Consider the following 17,923-nt stretch of genomic DNA (forward strand, 5'->3'; position numbering starts at 1 on the left):
ACTAACTTTGTAAACTGGGTTTAAAAAAAAGAACCAGGTCTCCAGGATGACTGTAACACAGCATACACACACACAGCAGCCAACAGCAGTCAGGATGCCAGAGCGCCTGCCAAGACAGTGGTACCTGTGAACTCCTATCTGGATTTTCAGTCTCAGTATCCGGGTGTTTCCCACCTGCCCACACAGATAAACTTAAGTGTCATTTTTTAAGTTCTGCCCGCAGTCATCAGGCAATGAAGAGTAGCAGATAAATCAAATTTTAAGACTAATAGTTAATTCAGATAGGACAGTGTGTCTGAGGACTTTCTAAAGTCACAATTTGAGAAAGAGGAATAATGCCTCCTATATATTGCTGAAAGTTTTATTTTGAAATTCATTACAAGGTATGTCCAAGCCCCAAGTGAAGACAGTAAGGGCCTCAGGCTCAATCTTAAGAATACCATGCTATTACACTCATCAAAGTAAAAGATTCTTTGTTCTGTATTTACTTATCAGAACAATAAGTGAATCATACACTTGAGACTGAATAAAAGAACATCCTCCCTCTTGTCTCAATTAAAATCTGAAATAAAGAGACTGAAGCAATATGTATATTCTCATAGCTCAATATAATTTTACCTTGGGATAGTCAAGGACAAACAAGGAAATAACTGTTTAGCAAACTTTCATAAAAATGAAATTCCAGAAACTTTGAACAAAAATACACTCAGAGTTTCTCAACCTCTGAGGTATTGACATTTGGGGCAACATAGGATATTTAGCACTTACATCTACTAGATACCAATAGTATTACTGCCTGCCCAAGTCGTGACAACCAACATGTGTCCAGACATTGTCAAATGTTTCCTGCACAAGGAGGGGCAAAATTGCCCCCAGATGAAAGTCCCTATCAGCAATAGTAACACTAAAATAAATAAAGTAGTGCTGTGTTGCAGAATGAGAAGCACAACCTCTCTATTGCAAAAGGTTGACATCATCATGTGGTATCATATGAATGGTTAATAAGTCATATTTCCTCAATGTGTAGGCCAAGGATAGACAAATGCTTAAATTTTACAATTGTGTTCATAAACCCAAATGGTCCTTAAGGCTGCCCAGCAATCCTACTATATTCTATTTCCCTAGGCCATTTATTTTCCTAGCTCCTACAATCTAGGAAAACAAATTCCACCAAAACTGCTTCATCAAGCTCCCTGAAGATATCTGTTGCAAAACCCATAGGTTAATTCTAGTCCTCAGCTGAGAGAGATCTAAATATCTCTGGTCATTCTCCCTTCCTTAAAACTTTATCTTCAGATGGGTTCCAGGACACCGTGGGTTTTCCTCTCACTTCTCTGGCCACTACCCCACAGTCTCCTTTGTTTTTTCCTCATCTCTCTGACCTATCATAACACTGATGTCCCAGGCAGGAATCAGCCCTTGGACTCTTCTGTTTCCCATCTACCCTCACTACCCATCTCAAAGCTTTAAGTGCTATTCATGCACTGATGACACCCAAATTTACATCCCTTCCAGAATTCCAAACTCCTATACCCAACTGCTAACTCACATCTCCACTCAGATGCTAACTGGACATCTCAGAACTAACAAGCCCCAAAGTGAGCTCCTGATATTCTCCCTAAGACCTGCTCCTCTGGCAGTCTTCCCACCTCAGTAAATGATAACTCCATCCCTCCAGTTGTTCAGGTCATAAAGTCTGGGATCACCATGCTTTCTCATACTCCACCAGCAAGTCCCACCAGCTTCTGTTAACATGCTGCCAGAATATAACCATGTACCCATCTCTTCACAGCCACTACTGCCAGAAAGCAAGTCTCTACCTGAAACATCCGATGATCTCTCCTCTTATCCTTGCTCCCTATCCCCACCCTAATCTTAACACAGCAGCAAAAAGACCCCTCATAATCCTAAATCAGATCATATTATTCCTATATGAATTTTCTCATCCCGCTCAGAATAACCAAAAGTATTCTCAATGACTCCCCAAGGATCTCCAGGATATCCTACTCTTTCCTCCTATCCCGGAACTCACCTCCCACAACTATCCCCAGCCTTGCACTCCCTGTTTTTGACCACCAGACATGGCTCCTCTAAGCTGTTGCACTTATGGTCTCCTCTGTCTAGAACGATTTCAGCTCAGATGTTGGCACAGCTTCCTCCCTTACTCCCTTCAGATCTTTCCCAAACATTACCTTCTTAGTGAGGCATCTCTATCCAAACCTTCATACTCAGGCTAGGGATATAGCTCAGTTAGTAGAGTGCTTGCCTCGCAAGCACAAGGCCCTGGGTTCAATCCCCAGCACCATTAAAAAAAAACCCTGCATAATCCTATCCCCACATTTCCAAACTCAGCATGCATGTTCTCCTAAGCAGGTGTCACTAATATATACTATATTGTACTTATCATTTGCACCTCTCACAAGATTCTATGCTCCATATGCTGCTCTAGGAATTTCTGTTCAGTGCTAGGATATCATTTCTGGCAGACAGCAGATAACAATACATATGTGTAGAATGAATGAAAGAATACAGGCGGCCGCAGGTAAAGTACGAAGGCTAGGCATGAGTAACTACAAAAAATTTATACATGGCAGAAAAACTGTGGAATACCGAAGGGTACATGACCCATATGAAGGCAGCACATCCTTCAACTATATAAAATTGTTGCCATGCCTTGCAATGGATAAAAGAATCTAGAAACCTCATTTTTTATGGAAAATTTGCCTTTTTTTTTCTTTCTTTTTTTTTTTTTTTTTTTTTTGGTACTAGGGATTCAACCCAAGGGCACTTAACTACTGAGCCACATCCCCAGCCCTTTTAATTTTTATTCTGAGACAGAGTCTCAGCGAGTTGCTTAGGGCCTTGCTAAGTTGCAGGCTGGCTTTGAACTTATGATCCTCCCGCCTCAGCCTCCTCAGTCACTGGGATGACAAGCAGAGCCACCACATCTCATCTGACAAAACTGCCCATTTTTAATGTCAATTTAAAAAGAAGATTTTGGGCTTGGATTGTGGCTCAGCAGTAGAGTGCTTGCCTAGCACGTGTGAGGCCCTGGGTTCAATCCTCAGCACCACATGAAAATAAAATAAAGATATTATGTCCAAATACAACTAAAAAAAATAAATATTAAAAAAATAAAAAGAAGATTTTACACCGTGCAGAGCAAACTACACACATCTGCAAGCATGATTTGTCACACAGGTCTTCAGTCTGTAACTTCTTGAGACAAATCAGCATAGCCCTAAAGCAACAGTTTAAAGAATGTCCCATTCTTTCCTGTCCCTATGTTACTTTCCTTTTCCATGATATAATGTATATACCAAGGATTTTGGACCACCATACAGGAATAAGAACAAATCATAAAAATCAGTATCAACAGAACAATATTAAGAAATAATCTGAGACTAATCAACAAGCACATACATTTATTCTGTTGAGAGTCACAGCCGAGTCGGAATGGCCCCTGGCATTTTGCCAAAATACTCCTGTAGGAATATTTTTTTGTTGGTAGTACAATAATAAAGGCAAACTTAAATCAATTCTATCCAAATGCATATTTTCCATATATGTTTCAATGATTTTTGATGCCTTTCTTGCTTCAGGCGTTAACATGCGGGGTAAATTTGGATCTGATGGACCTTTTAGGATATCAAATAAAGGTCCTAACTCTCCTGTGGTATGCCTAGATAAGGCCTTATTCAATTTATGTCTCCTAATAACTTTAGAAAGTCATTAAGTGATTTGAGTTGATCTACTCGTATTTGAATTTTTTGGTGGACGGACCATGGTTGAGGATAATAGAACTCCTAAATAATTAATTGGAAAATTTAATTGTACTTTATCTATTGCTATCTCTAGATTATAATTTTTTAATAAGTTTATGTGGCATAACATTCTAGCAATGTGTTTTTTTATCTTTGTGTGCTAATAATACATCATCCATATAGTGAAATATTTGTAGTTCAGGATTTTGATTTCTAAGTGGCTGGATTGCTTTGTTAACATAAATTTGACACATAGTTGGGCTGTTAGCCATCCCTTGAGGGAATACTTTCCATTCATATCTCTGATCAGGACCTTCATGATTCAACGAAGGGACAGTAAATGCAAAACGTGGACTATCCTTAGGATTAATTGGAATTGAAAAAAAAACAATCTTTAATATCTATAACTAAAACATACCAGGTTTTTGGCAAAGCAGAAAATTGAGGAATCCCTGATTGAGCAGGTCCCATAATAACCATCTCATTATTAATAGCTCTAAAATCTTGCAACAATCTCCATTTACCAGATTTCTTTTTGATGACAAAAATGGGAGTATTATGGGGAGATACAGAAGGTTGTATATGTCCCTCCGCTAATTGTTGTTTGACCAGGTCATGGGCTGCTTGTATCTTTTCTTTAGTCAGGGGCCACTGAGGAACCCATACTGGCCTTTCTGATTTCCAAGGAATTTTTATTGTCTCAGTGATCCCTCCTGAAAACCCAATCCATGTCTGTCTGTTCCTTGATCTATTTGTATTGGTGCTGCTATACCTTATTCTTGTTCTCCTAATCTTTTTTCTTTCCTAAAACCTTGTCTAGCCATAATAGTGGGCACATTTGGATTGATGTTATTTGTTAATGTCAAACCTAATTGATCTAGGAAATCTTGTCCCCATAAATTTATAGGAAGATGATCCAATACATATGTTCCTTCACATCCTTCAGGATCCTTCCAATCTAATACCATTGCACTTCCATGGGGATTAGTCGCCACTCCTTGGCCTCGAAGCGTTTGAGTTGCTTGTTGTAACGGCCAATGTTTTGGCCATTCTTGAGGAGAGATGATGCTAAGGTCTGCACCTATATCCAGTAGCCCATTAAATTCATGTCCTTGAATATTTAGTTTTAGCACTAGGCGAGAATCTAAATTTAAAGAAAGCATAGCCCATTCTACACCTGTGGAGCCTAATCCCCTAGAACCTCTTTCTATAGTATGGCTGGAAAATTTATCATGTAGGCTGGGTATTATTAATAACTGTGCTATTCTATCTCCTGGTGAAATTACTGATATACCCCTTGGAGAACTGGTTATAATTTTTATTTCACCTTCATAATCGGGATCAATTACCCCAGGACTTATCATAAGTCCTTTTAGAGTAGAAGAACTGTGTCCTAATAATAAGCCTACTGTTTCTTGGGGAAGAGGTCCTTTTACCCCTGTGGGAATGATTTGAACTCCCTTCTCTGGAGTTAGTACTGCTCTGGCGGAGGCACAGATGTCCAACCCTGCACTCCCTCTGGTTTGTCTAATGAGGGATCTAATGAATAATGTGTCCTGAGCACTACCCTGATGGTGTTGCTGGATTCCTCCATTGCCCCGTATATTTGTGGTCGTGGGACCCGGAGCATTGGGCTCCCCTGTCCATTTTTTGGCAATGGAGCCCGATGCTTTTCTCCACAATATTGTGGGTAAACACCTGGTCCTTGTCCGTTTTTTGATAAAGGAGTACCCTCCATGGTGGTTTGAGAACGGCATTCATTAGCCCAATGTCTCCCTCTATGGTATCGTGGGCAAATACCCGGTATTCTACCCCTTTGATCATATCCAGTTTTGTTAAACCCTCCTCCTATGGGGCAACTCCTTCTAAAATGTCCTGTTTGTCCATAATTGAAGCATGTTTTTGGCCTGGTACCTAAAGCCTGCTGTACTGCAGCTGCCAAGACTTGCCCTTGTTCATTAATGTCTCTACATAATTTAATATATGTGTTTAAATCTTCATGTTTTCATGGTCTAATGACTTCCCTGCACCATTTGTTTGCTTGCTCATAGGCTAGCTGTTTAATTAATGGCATTGCTTGTTCTATATCCCCAAAGATTCTGGTAGCTGTTTGTATAAGTCTATCTACAAATTCAACGTAAGGTTCATTAGTTCCTTGTATTACCTTAGATAATTGACCTTGTAAATTTCCATTCCCCTGTAAAGTTTTCCATGCCCTAACCACAGCTGCAGCAATTTGTGAGTATATGGCAGGATCATATCCAATTTGTTGCTGCTGACCCTCATAAGGTCCCTTTCCTAACAACATATCTAGATGTCTCTGAGGATAATCTGAGACTAAATCAACAAGCACATACATATATTCTTTTTTTCTTTTTTCATGTGGATTTTTTTCACTACTACAGTAGAGATCTTTACATATTAGCCTCTTCATTCTCAGTAATGGAGATTGAATCCAAGTGTGCTATCTCACGGAGCTATATCCCTAGTCCTTTTCATTGTTTATTTTTAGATAGGAACTTGCTAAATTGCCCAGGCTGGCTTTGAACTTGTGATCCTCCTGCCTCAGCTACCTGAGTAGCTGGGACTATACACAGGTGCCATCATGCCTGGAGATACATATATTCTTGATCAACTTCCTATTTCACAGACCCAAAATATAAACAAAGAGAAGGCTTTGGTGTCAAATATCATTTGGCAATAAGACATTATCCCTTTCAGATCACTGGTATATTATTCAGAGTATTAAGTCATTTTCTAATCAGAAACTTATAGCGTGGGTAGACAGAACTTCTAAAGGCCTCATTTAGTTCTAAAGAATAGTTGAAACAGTGAAAAACATTTGGAAAAGCACACAAGCTTTGCTATTATATAAAGATGGAAATCTGCACTAGGCTGAATTTGCAATTAATATTCCTTTTTGGCACTGGAAAAGACAAACATGAATCCCAATTCCTTCCAGAGTAAAACTTGAATCTCTTCAGGATGGCTTACATTTTATCAATTTATATATACACTTCTATTTCTTATTATACTATAGGTACTATTCTAGGTGATGAGAATGCAGAAAGATAAAACATTTCCAACCCGCAAGTGATTTAAGATTCAGTTAATTAACCACATATGTATATTTGGCATTCAGATGCCAGAAAAGGAAAAACATAAGGGCTGAAATTAGGAAGACTTTAAGGAAATGGGACTCAAGCTGAGTGTTGAATTACACAAGAGACACAAATACCTTTTTCTTTGGGGTCGCTGTGACGGCTCCTCTGACCTTAAGGATCCGCAGAAAGAGAGAGAGTGAGAGCACATGCTGACCCCTTTTATTGAGGGAAGCAATTCAAATGAGGCAAGGGATCAAGTTTCAGGGGGCTGAGTATCTTCATGATGTCCACTGTCAACAGGTTGACTGACACCTGGGTAGGCCACACCCAAGGGCACAGTAAGAGAAGGAGACACACACAAGGCACTTCCATGGAAGATTCTATCCTAAACAGAGCAAGGGGTTATATTACAAAGGAACAGGTGAGCATAGCCTCACCCATGGGGCTGTAACAAGATACACCCATGCACGAGACACTGACCCTCGAACCCAAGAAGGGGGGGGAAAAGCTCTGGCACATTTCTGCAACTGAGCGCCTCAGCACCCAGCCAAGGAGTGTACTCAGTCATGTGTAAAGTTGGTCTCCCACCCTGAGGCAGAAGGATCTCAAGTTTGAGACATGCTTCCGCAACATAGTGAGGCCCTAAACAACTTAGTGAAACCCTGTTTCCAAAAAATAAAAAAATTAAAAGGGCTGGGGATTGGCTCAGTGGTAAAGCCCCCTTGGGTTCAATACCCAGGACCAAAAAAAGTTTCCTAGTATAAGTCAGCACAAAACAATTGAAATTGACAAACATTACCAAAATATTTTTTAAGATCCTATATAAGAATTACAAAGAGAAACAAGTCAACTGTCCCTACCACTCTAATATACAAGTTAGTAAAGGCACAGAAATACACACACACATATACACCATACACGTAGCCATTAAACAAGGCACACATTGTAAGAGAAAGGAAAAATTAATTTCTCCAGTTCTAGAAAGATTTGAGAAACTTTCTGAAGGGGAAATATCTGAACAGGGATTTGAGTAATGAGTAGGCCTGCCGTTATAGACAAGACTCGAGAACACAGCATGAAAAACTGTTGAGAGCCACAGTTCGTTTCAAGTGGCTCCTGAATTGTGCCCAGTCAGACTGCGGCAAAAAACCAAGAAGCAAGTCGGTGAACAGAATATTCCGGAAACAGCATAGTTGCAGGGCAGAGTAACAGAAGTAATCTAAGAAAGCAAAGTGTGGCAAATCCTAAGAGCCAGTGCTTCTTATTCGCCTTTTTTAGCTTACCTCTTGATCCACCAAGGACTCATGAGCCTAGGACGGAGTTAAATATAATAAAAACTTAATAATAACTTGTAATGACAATATTAATGGCAGCTAGGACTTAGGGTGGGATTATTACATGCACTGTACTAAACAATTCATAAGCACTATCTCCTTTAATCCTCATTTAAAAATATTACAAGGGCTGTGGGTGTAGTTCAGTGGTGGAGAGCTTGCCTAGCATTCCAATGGCCCTAGGTTCAGGCAAGGGAAAAAAAAAATGTATGCAATAGGTGATAACATCACTCATATCACATAAGAGATAACTGATACAAAGAATAAGTAACTTTTTTCCTAAATCACACAGTTAATAGGTGGATTCATACCCAATTCATCTGTCTCCAGAACCTATGAACTAATAAACGTGAAAAAAAAAAATGAACCAATCAGAAAATTTACAATCAAATTATCCTTCTCCAATATCAATACTGTACTGCAGAAGAGACAAGCAGAAGAGGACAGGATTCTTCCCAGCTCCCAATTCCATGACATTTCCTCACTTTTAAAGAACACTTTTGTCCTGAGGTTACAGAATGCTCTGCGGAGTACAGTACAAAGCTTCAAAACTTCCCATAACGGAGTGGCCTTGGGCAAATGGTCACGTTTGAAAGCTTCAATTTTTTTCTCCAAAAAAATGGGTAAAGCTGTACCTACTATGTATGCAGAAAGTTAGGAGGAAGTGATAACGCATCCAACGCGTCACAGCAAGTCGGGTACCCTGCAAGCCAAGACTGTCCACAACAGAGCTCCCGCCCACGTAAGCAAGTGACCAGAGAGGTAAGCAAAAAGGTTAGTCTCTCCCATAGGTAAGGGGGGAGAATGATATGGCGTTCAGAAAGACCCAGGCGGCCGCTAAAAACACACATTTAGAACAGCCGGGGGCTACGGTGGAAAAACGGGGCGACAGGGCAGACTCAGGCTGTCTAGGTCACCTCTGTGGCCGGACAGCCTAAAGCACAGACTGACCCAGAAGCAAACACTGACTAGTCAGGTGGCCGTAAGCCCCAATGAAACGCCAAGGCGATAGACTTACCCCAAGGCCAGCTTGCCCCGGCTCCTCAGGCTCTGTATCCATGATGCACCTGCAACATTAATACAAACTGTCAACTCGCACTCCCTATTAACCCTTCTCCTGCCCCTGAACCACTAAGCAGTTCTTACCAAAGTCTGCAAGGACCGCCGCCGCCATCTTTCCCCTCCCCCGGCGAAAGCCTCCGAGTTCAAAGGCCAGCGAGGCAAGGCGCATGCGCGATACTCAGGATCGGCCCCCTCACCCGGAAGCAGTGTTGCCATGGAGACAGCAAAGACGCGGCCCAGGCTTAAAGTATAGCCAGGCCAGCCTGACTTGAAATTGAATGACTTAATAAAGACCGAAAGCTAACGGGGCGCGGTGGCGCAAGCCTGTAATCCCAATGACCGAGGCAGGAGGATCGCAAGTTCACAAGCCAGCCTCAACAACTTAGCGAAATCCTTATAACTTAAAGAGATCCTGCCTCAAAATAAAAATGGTTCGGGTTGTAGAACAGTGGTAAAGCGTCCCTGGGCTTTATCTTCAGAGCCAAAAAAAAAAAAAAAAAAAAACCGAAAAATGGTGGATTTGTAGAAATTCACCAGGATTCAGAAAAATCATGAAGCCTCATCTCACAAGTGGTCTGAAAGAAGTAAGGGTGCAGAGTCCCCGAAATAGACCTGAGTTTTCTTGTCAGAAATAACTCCCTGTGGCACAAGTTTGTAAAGGTCATTGGAAGTCGTGTAAAGCCCTTTTAAAGAACAGATACCTGAAATACGACGTATGATCTTCTAACCCCTACATCCAAGAGATGTAGAACAGTGGTAAAGATATTTATTGCCGGATATTTATTACCGCCAACGTGCCTCGCCGCCGCTTCATAAACCTCGTGTATTCATCTCAGCAATCCAACAAGGCAAGGATTAACATCTTCAAATAGGAAACATACTCTGGATAGGTTAAAGTCTCACCTAAGCACTGTAGTGGCAAAGCCAGTGATCAATGTAGGGTTCTGGGCCTCCAAAGTTAGTGCCCCTAGTCATCCCAATACATTTGACATCTCTATTCTGAGGATAGGTATTTCAGGTTTCTGTTTGCCACCAGGTACCCAGTGCAAACAAGCAATAAACTACACAGTTGTGGAACACAATATGAGCGTTTTGGCATGTTTGAGTTGGAAGGAGTTCCTTTCTTTTTCCTCCACAGAATTTAACCGCATACAATTCCCTTCAGAGTTGTCGCACAATCAAGCAAACCAAAAGAGGCGCTCCATTCCTCTTTAATCTTTGAATACCAAAATCCCAGGATCAGGATTCCGACCCAGCTGCAAAAACTATTCCTTCCCTTTCTGATTTCTGATCCATATTTTAATTTTTCGTTGACTACATTTTTACAGATGTCTTTAAAATATGTCTGGAACTAGCAAGGTACCCTCGCATGGGCCAGTGATCGCACAGGGCCAAAGAATAAAGCGGCAGTGGGCGGAGGTGGCTCCAACAGTCTAAACCGTTAATTAAATGGTTTGCTATGGGAAGTGAAAATGGCTAACCTCAGGGCTGAGCTTAGGCAACACAGAACCCTCCAACCGGATTGGGCGTACTCTTGCCTTCCTCGAGGCTGGGAGCACCAGCGCAGTGAGCGCGGCGCGGCCCCGCCCTTCCCAGCCCAGAGGTAGCGGGAAAGGAGCGCGCGATGCCGTGTGGACCTCGGCGCGCGCCGTAGCGGCGGCCCGAGGAGGCGGGGCTTGAAGTAGACCCCGCCCCCTTCCCGGCTGCGGCGTGGAGCTGCGAAAGATCCATCCTTGTAGCTGCTTCCTTCTGCCTCGGCTGCCGGTGATTATGGGGCAGGAACCGCGGACGCTGCCGCCCTCTCCTAACTGGTACTGCACCCGCTGCAGCGATGCAGTGCCCGGGGGCCTCTTCGGTTTCGCGGCCCGGACCTCTGTCTTCCTTGTGCGCGTGGGCCCGGGAGCAGGCACGACCCCGGGGACTCCCGCGTTTCGAGGTAACTCCCCCCACTTCTGGGCCGCAGCCCTCCTGCTCTCCCCCGGAACGCCGGCTGATAGTCTCCAGTCACCCCTTTTCCTATAGTTCCAGATAGTCTGCGACTGCGGCAGAGAGAAGGGGTCTGCCCAAAGTCACTAAGATGAGTCGCGATGAGTCTCCAAGAATGATCCCCACCACGCTGTGGCCGAGCGGTCCCGCCTCCCGACGCTCGCACGTGGGACCGCTAGCTTACTGAAGTTAGCAGTGTCCAGACCCAGGCATTTAAGATGTCTTGGCTTGCCTCCCCGACCCAAGTGCGCGCTGGTCCCCTGGGAGCCTTCCAGGAGTTGGGGACTGCTTGCAGCTGCAGCCCCTATACAAGATCCTGCAAAATTATGTGACGCTCTTGGTTCCGTGTGATAAATGGGTAGAGTCAGATGCTTTCAGCTCCAAACTAGGTTTTGATTATGCCTTAGAATATGACATGCCAGATATTTATTCCATTTCAAACTGCCTGTAGCCAGACTGAAGTTGAATGGCTTTTATATTTCTTATTTTGAGTTGCTCCCCAGCCTGTGAACTAAGCACAGCAAGGGATATCAACATTATTTTACAGTTGAGAATATTGAGGTTCAGAGGGAAAAAATGACTTGTCTGAAGAGCCAGTACAAGACCTAGGATTCTGGTTATCAGTCTGTGGGTATTTTTATTATACATAGATTAAGTAACTCCAAAGCATTTGCTAACTTATCATCCAACAACAGGATGATTCTGTCTGGAATTTGGGATAGCAGTTTAATTAACCTAAAGTGTAATTTTACCTGAAGTCATAGGAGAGTTGGTGGGACACACTGAAAGAGTCTCTGGCTTCACGTTTTCTCATCACCCTGGTCAGTACAACCTCTGTGCCACTAGCTCCGATGATGGAACTGTGAAAATCTGGGATGTAGAGACAAAAACAGTTGTGACAGAACATGCACTCCATCAGGTACCATGGCTTGCTGATTTCTCATAATGTTTTTTATGTATATTTTGGGAGTTCTTGTGTTTCAAATAGTCTTGGTAACTTATCATTGCAGGGTAACTTATGAATGTACTCATTAATTAAATAAGAAGCCTATATTGTAAGTTGTCTCAAAACTTTTTTAAAGAGGCTGCATATTTTGTTTATAAATCAGAAGTTAGCAAACTACTGTGCCACCTGTTTTTGCAAAGAACTATTAGAATACAGCCACATTTAAATCCTTTCTATGGCTGCTTTCATAAAGCAAAATTCTGTTGCAAAGGAGACAGTATGACTTGTGAAGTCTAAAATATTCAATAGTTGATTGTGCATTTAAAATAGACACCTGGTATAAACTATAAATGAGTGACTGAAACTCATTTCTAAAACAGATGATTACATGATGTACCTGCCTTTTAAGAGAACAAAGGAAAGGAAAAGACCTGCTTAAACTTTGTAAGAACTTTGCATTGAAGGAAGGAAAAAAATTAATGATTCTTTAATTTCCTAGTAGTCTAAATTTTTTCTACAGTTAATATAGTGTTGCTAAACAGGTAGCATTAATAAGTATTTATGAAGTACCTATATCTTGCTTAACATTATGCTTATTTGTGAAACAGGTTAAAAATAAGTAAAAATTGGGCATTGACAAATCAGAAACAAATATTTTGTTGTTGTTGTTTTGAAGCATACAATATCAGCGTTGCATTGGTCTCCTCGAGTAAAGGACTTAATAGTATCTGGGGATGAAAAAGGAATCGTTTTCTGTTATTGGTTTAACAGAAATGACAGTCAGCACCTCTTTATAGAACCCAGGACAATTTTCTGTCTTACTTGTTCACCTCATCATGAAGATTTAGTTGCCATTGGGTAAGTGCTCTGCTATCTGTATGGATAGTTTACTTTGTTTTTGCTCATATTTTTCATTTGCATTACCTTCTCCAATGCCTTTACTCCTCGAATACAGATGTTAACTGCTCCCCTGAGCCCTTGGGATCATTTATTCCTTTGATCTCTAAGTCTTTACTATCTCTCTCCCTCCCTCTTTGTTTTCTTCTTTTCTGCTGTACTCTGCTTTCCTTGTTCTTCTTATCTGATTTTTCCAGTCAACCTTCAAATGTTAGAAATGTCCTCTTTCACTTTTTTCTCACTATCTTTTATGATTCCCAGAGGACTGCTGTCTCTGGTTACAGTCATTCCCATTAGGTTGTGGGAGTGATGTGGCCTTGGGAATCTGTGTTCTTCCTGATCACTGAGGTTGTTCCACATGAGCTGACTGAGTGGGCATCCCCTTCCCTCTCCAGTCCATGTACTTCTCACACAAAGATATTTATTCCCTCCGTTTTGAAGATTTCACATAAGTATTTCCACTAGTATGTTAGTGATGAAAGTCTAAGGGAAGTGGATGTGAGAGACTTGTTTGGGGGTAGGATAAATTAATGGAAATAAATTTTTCTCAAAGTGTGAAAAATTTTATTTCTATTAACTTATCCTAACACACTTATAAAAGTGTGCACGGATATGAAGGCAGAGAGGAGGTATGGGATTAAGAGAGTATTAAATGAAAGATACAAGGACATGTTGCCATAATGGGGCGGGGATGCAGCTTATTGCGGGTAAACTGATAAATACAGAAGATTGTTATGGAAAAGTTGAGATTGGATTTAGATAACAAGTAGAATAAAAAACAGTTGAAAATATGGAAATAAGCTGGGTGAGGTAATGCATGCATTCCAGAGACGTGGGAGGATGAGGCAGGAAGATATCAAGTTGGAGCCAGCCTCAGCAACTTAGTGAGGCCCCATCTCAAAGTAAAAAGGGCTGGAGAGGTAGTTCAGTGATAGAGCGCCCCTTGGTTCAGTCTTCCGTACTGAAAGAGAAAGTAAATATGGAAATAATTACAGGTAGGTTTGGAAGTAGAGAATATTCCATTCTGTGGCTTCAGATTTTCTCTGTGAAGCATAAATGAAAGAGGTAAAGTCAAGTTCAGGGTCAAGAAGAAGGCATGAACACTCCAAAGAATAGGAAAATGAACTTAGGGAAATTGGTGGTTCAGTGTTCACTGCTGAGTGGCCAAGCTAAGGACCATGGTCATGAATTTAAATTAGTCAAACCGATTGAAAAAGGAGATCTTTGGATTCAACAAGGTTTAGGGTTTTGTGGAATAAATAACCCTGAGGGAGATAAGAAAGGGAGATTGTAGTGTTTTAAAGAGCAACTGTAATTATGGATCCTGAAATCTGTTCTGCATGAAGGGAGGGGTAGGAAGATGGGTGAGGGCAAGTGGTAACGAAAATATCAGGCGTCTGTAGATGGGCAATCTCAGGAAGTGGGAGCATTGTTGTAGTGAGGGTACTAGAGAATGAGCAGAAAGGGTAGTAGTGTCCAGGGGTCAAAGAAACTTGAATCAAGTAAACCTTGAAAAAAGCAGCAATTCTTAGAAGTAAAGTCTGTGAGGAGGAGGGAACTGCATCGTCAGGCACAGAAGATTGGCTCAGAAGCATTTGTTTATAGACGATCTTTAAGACATTATTCCCAGAAAGCTTAACTCAAGATTTCAAAACAGCTGGATCTCGTGACAGTTAGGTAGTATAACTTGATGATCTTCAAAGTCCAGATAGTCAAAAGATTGATATATTCTTTCTGGGGTTTTATGCTTGTTTTTTAATCTGCAGTGTTGTTTTTCCCCGTAGAATTATCTGTTGTATAGGGAGGGTAAGTAGGTATGGCCACTTTGGAAAGCAGTTTTGCACTATCTAGTAAAGCAGTGGTGCACATATCTTACATTCTGGCAATCCTATTTCTAGGCATCACATGTGAAATTGTTATAGTACATTAGTAGCAGCTTTTATATTTGTAATGCCAGAAAAAATGGAAACCCTTCAAAAGGACTCTGAATAAACTGTGATGTAGTCATATAATACAGGATTCATACATACAATAGTGTGAATGACTGACCATGAACTAGAATTACGTGTATCAACATGGATGATTCAAAAACAGAATGAGTGGAAAAAGCAAGCTCCAAAAAAAAAAAAATTAGTAAATAAACCTGCATGATACCTTTACTATGAGGTTTTTAGATATACAGACTACTTCTCTTTTGTATTTAAAAATATATACCCAAAAAAGGCTAGCAAAGTTAAGAAATAGTGATTTATCTCTGGGAAGGGGAAAAAGAGGTTTGATCTATGTGGTAAAGCAAAGTATTTCAGATGTTTTGGTAATTATTTTTTTCTTATGCTAGGTAGTAGATACTCTGTTATGTGTCTGAAATAATTCATCATATTTTTAAAGCTCTTAGAATGTCTCTGCTTTTTTCTAGATTCATAAAATGGCAACCATGGACATACAGATCTAGAATATTGAGTGCTTTGGCTTTTCAGTTTCCAGTTAGAAAAGTAGTGTCATTTATGAAAAGGAAACTTCAGAGAACTAGAATAAATTCATCTCTAATTTAGAGGAGTTGCTGGACTTCTATCAGAACTGGAACTCCTGTCAGTTCCCTTAGAATAAAAGTATGCTCCACTGCTGGAACTTTTGAAAGGCAACATGGAGAAGGGTGTTAACAAAACTAGGAAGCATCAAACACTTAGGAAAAACAACAGAAGTATTTCTTGTTCTTTCTCCTTCTCCCCTACCCCAAATGCACCTACACAACTTTTAAAAGTTCACAGGGATAAATCCTAAGCAAGAATATTTACTAGAGAGACTATCTGTCTTCATTTTTCACTAATATTTCTAACTCTTGTTTTTTAGCTATAAGGATGGCATAGTGGTTATAATTGACATCAGTAAGAAAGGAGAAGTTATTCACAGGCTTCGAGGCCACGATGATGAAATCCACTCCATAGCCTGGTGTCCCCTGCCTGGTGAAGACTGTTTATCCATAAACCAAGAGGAAAATTCAGGTAGAGATGAATGAAAGGAGAGTATTCTTTAGACCTAAAAAAACAAAGTAGGTAGACTTGCATTGTCTGAATTACATTTAAAACTTGAGATTTCACATACCAGACCTATGAAAAGTGATCACTAAGTTTTGGGAACCCTTGGAAACTAATTTTTCTTTCTCAAGTACTGTTTAATGCAAAATAAAAACAAAATTACCCTCTTTCTTTTAGAAGAGCCTGAAATCCCCAACGGGAAACTTATAGCTCAAACTCCAGTAACAAAAGGCTGTTACTTAGCGACTGGAAGCAAAGACCAGACCATTCGAATCTGGAGCTGCTCTCGAGGCCGAGGTAAAATTGATGTTGGATGTTTCTTTTGTAATATAAGCTATGTTGATCCAGTGAAATTAGCTGTTCTTTTGTTCTGTCTTCTTGTTCTGAGAGTGCCTCATCTGTCCGAAATTTGTTTTTTACTTTCCTGTGTATAAAATCGCTGCCCTGGTTTAGCCTGGGCTAGAACTCTGTACTCTGAATTTTTTTGAGTGTTAGAGTTTATGATACATTCTAAGAGAAGGCAGGGACCCCTGCTTTATAGAAGGGTCACTATTTGCCACGGAGAGAAAGACATTTAAGGACATGAATGTTGGAACTTGGCAAGACCTGAGGCAAAGGAATGAAAAAGATCCCTACTGTATAAATGCAGAATAAATAATATATTCTGGGAATATGGCTTAGTGGTAAATAAAGAGATTATGTAGCTTGTGTAAGGCCCTGAGTTTGATCCCTGGTACCACCCAAATAATTAAATTAACAAGTATGTGTGTGTATGTGTGTATGTATTTCCAGCATAGATATGTGTTTACATACAAACACTCACTTTGTCCAAAGAAGCTAAAAATCCACATGTGGGCATCTGGATGGGAATCCCTCCAGCAGGGTAACCTCTAAACTTACAGCTGTATAATACAGTGGCCTACAGTTCTGGTTGTGCAACAGAATCAGCTGGAGAGTTTTGGAAAAATATAGGCTCCTAGACCCCACTTCAAATCTACTGAATCAGAATCTAGGTGCTGGACCCTGACACATGTATCTTTTAAAACTATACCTGTGGTTCTAACACCCAGTACAGATTAGGAACCATCAGCTTAGTGCTGACAGAGATGCTCCCCTGTCACAATGTGTCGTCTGCCAAAGGGATTTATGGCCAACAGGAGGAGGATTCCTGCTCTCTGTCCTTCCAGCTCTGAATTTGGGTTGCATTACCACTTTGAGTTCTCAGTTCTAATTGGGAGCTCATTTTTCCAGACCAAAAGAAATATTCTTAATGTGTTTGGGTTGCCAAGGCAGCCTGAAGATCTTGATTGACCTAAAGGTAGGTGGGCTGGTATTAATCACCATGTATAATGTTTCCATGGGAAAATAGTATTCATTGTCAGTAACTAACAAACCTTTAAATCGTAGATCATGTATTGTCTTTAAGTTCATGGTTTCAGTGTCTTTGGTGCTCACTGGCCATTTTACCTACAGGAGTGATGATTTTGAAACTACCTTTTCTGAAGAGAAGAGGAGGGGGTGTAGACCCAACCGTCAAAGAGCGCCTATGGTTGACACTCTACTGGCCTAGGGATCAGCCAACGCAGCTGGTGTCCAGTTGTTTTGGGTAAGTCTGCTTTGGTCATACCTTTTCTGATAAATTTTGTTTTCCTGTGTGGCCTCAAGATTCCTAGGCTTCTCATTAGAGACACAGAAGATGGGTCTTAAACACACAAGTGACCCATTATGACCCAAGTATTGACTTGTGTTATGATGGGCCAGTTGAAATGTAAAAATCATGAGACCTGTGCTGTCT

The 17,923-nt window shown here is 40.9% G+C and overlaps 2 protein-coding genes across 3 annotated transcripts in view; one reads left to right on the forward strand and one right to left on the reverse strand.

Annotated features, from left to right (window-relative positions):
* Positions 1 to 9,426, reverse strand: part of Mrpl22 (mitochondrial ribosomal protein L22) — a 35,517-nt gene extending 26,091 nt beyond the window's left edge. Inside the window, exons 1-2 of the mRNA XM_076855736.2 lie at positions 9,349 to 9,426; positions 9,221 to 9,269 (exon numbers count right to left, since the gene is read on the reverse strand). Coding sequence (XP_076711851.1) covers positions 9,221 to 9,269; positions 9,349 to 9,376 — 77 coding nt within the window. The 5' untranslated portion in view covers positions 9,377 to 9,426. The remainder of the gene's footprint in view (positions 1 to 9,220; positions 9,270 to 9,348) is intronic.
* Positions 9,427 to 10,969: 1,543 nt separating this feature from the next.
* The window catches only part of Gemin5 (gem nuclear organelle associated protein 5), a 45,562-nt gene continuing 38,608 nt past the window's right edge, over positions 10,970 to 17,923 (forward strand). For both annotated transcript variants that reach the window (XM_076856398.2, XM_076856399.2), the window contains exons 1-6: positions 10,970 to 11,200; positions 12,009 to 12,169; positions 12,873 to 13,054; positions 15,944 to 16,095; positions 16,306 to 16,425; positions 17,602 to 17,734. In XM_076856398.2, coding sequence (XP_076712513.2) covers positions 11,035 to 11,200; positions 12,009 to 12,169; positions 12,873 to 13,054; positions 15,944 to 16,095; positions 16,306 to 16,425; positions 17,602 to 17,734 — 914 coding nt within the window. In that variant the 5' untranslated portion in view covers positions 10,970 to 11,034. The remainder of the gene's footprint in view (positions 11,201 to 12,008; positions 12,170 to 12,872; positions 13,055 to 15,943; positions 16,096 to 16,305; positions 16,426 to 17,601; positions 17,735 to 17,923) is intronic.

The sequence above is a fragment of the Callospermophilus lateralis genome, chromosome 5, assembly GCF_048772815.1.
Source record: "Callospermophilus lateralis isolate mCalLat2 chromosome 5, mCalLat2.hap1, whole genome shotgun sequence".
In the NCBI taxonomy this organism is placed as follows: domain Eukaryota; kingdom Metazoa; phylum Chordata; class Mammalia; order Rodentia; family Sciuridae; genus Callospermophilus; species Callospermophilus lateralis.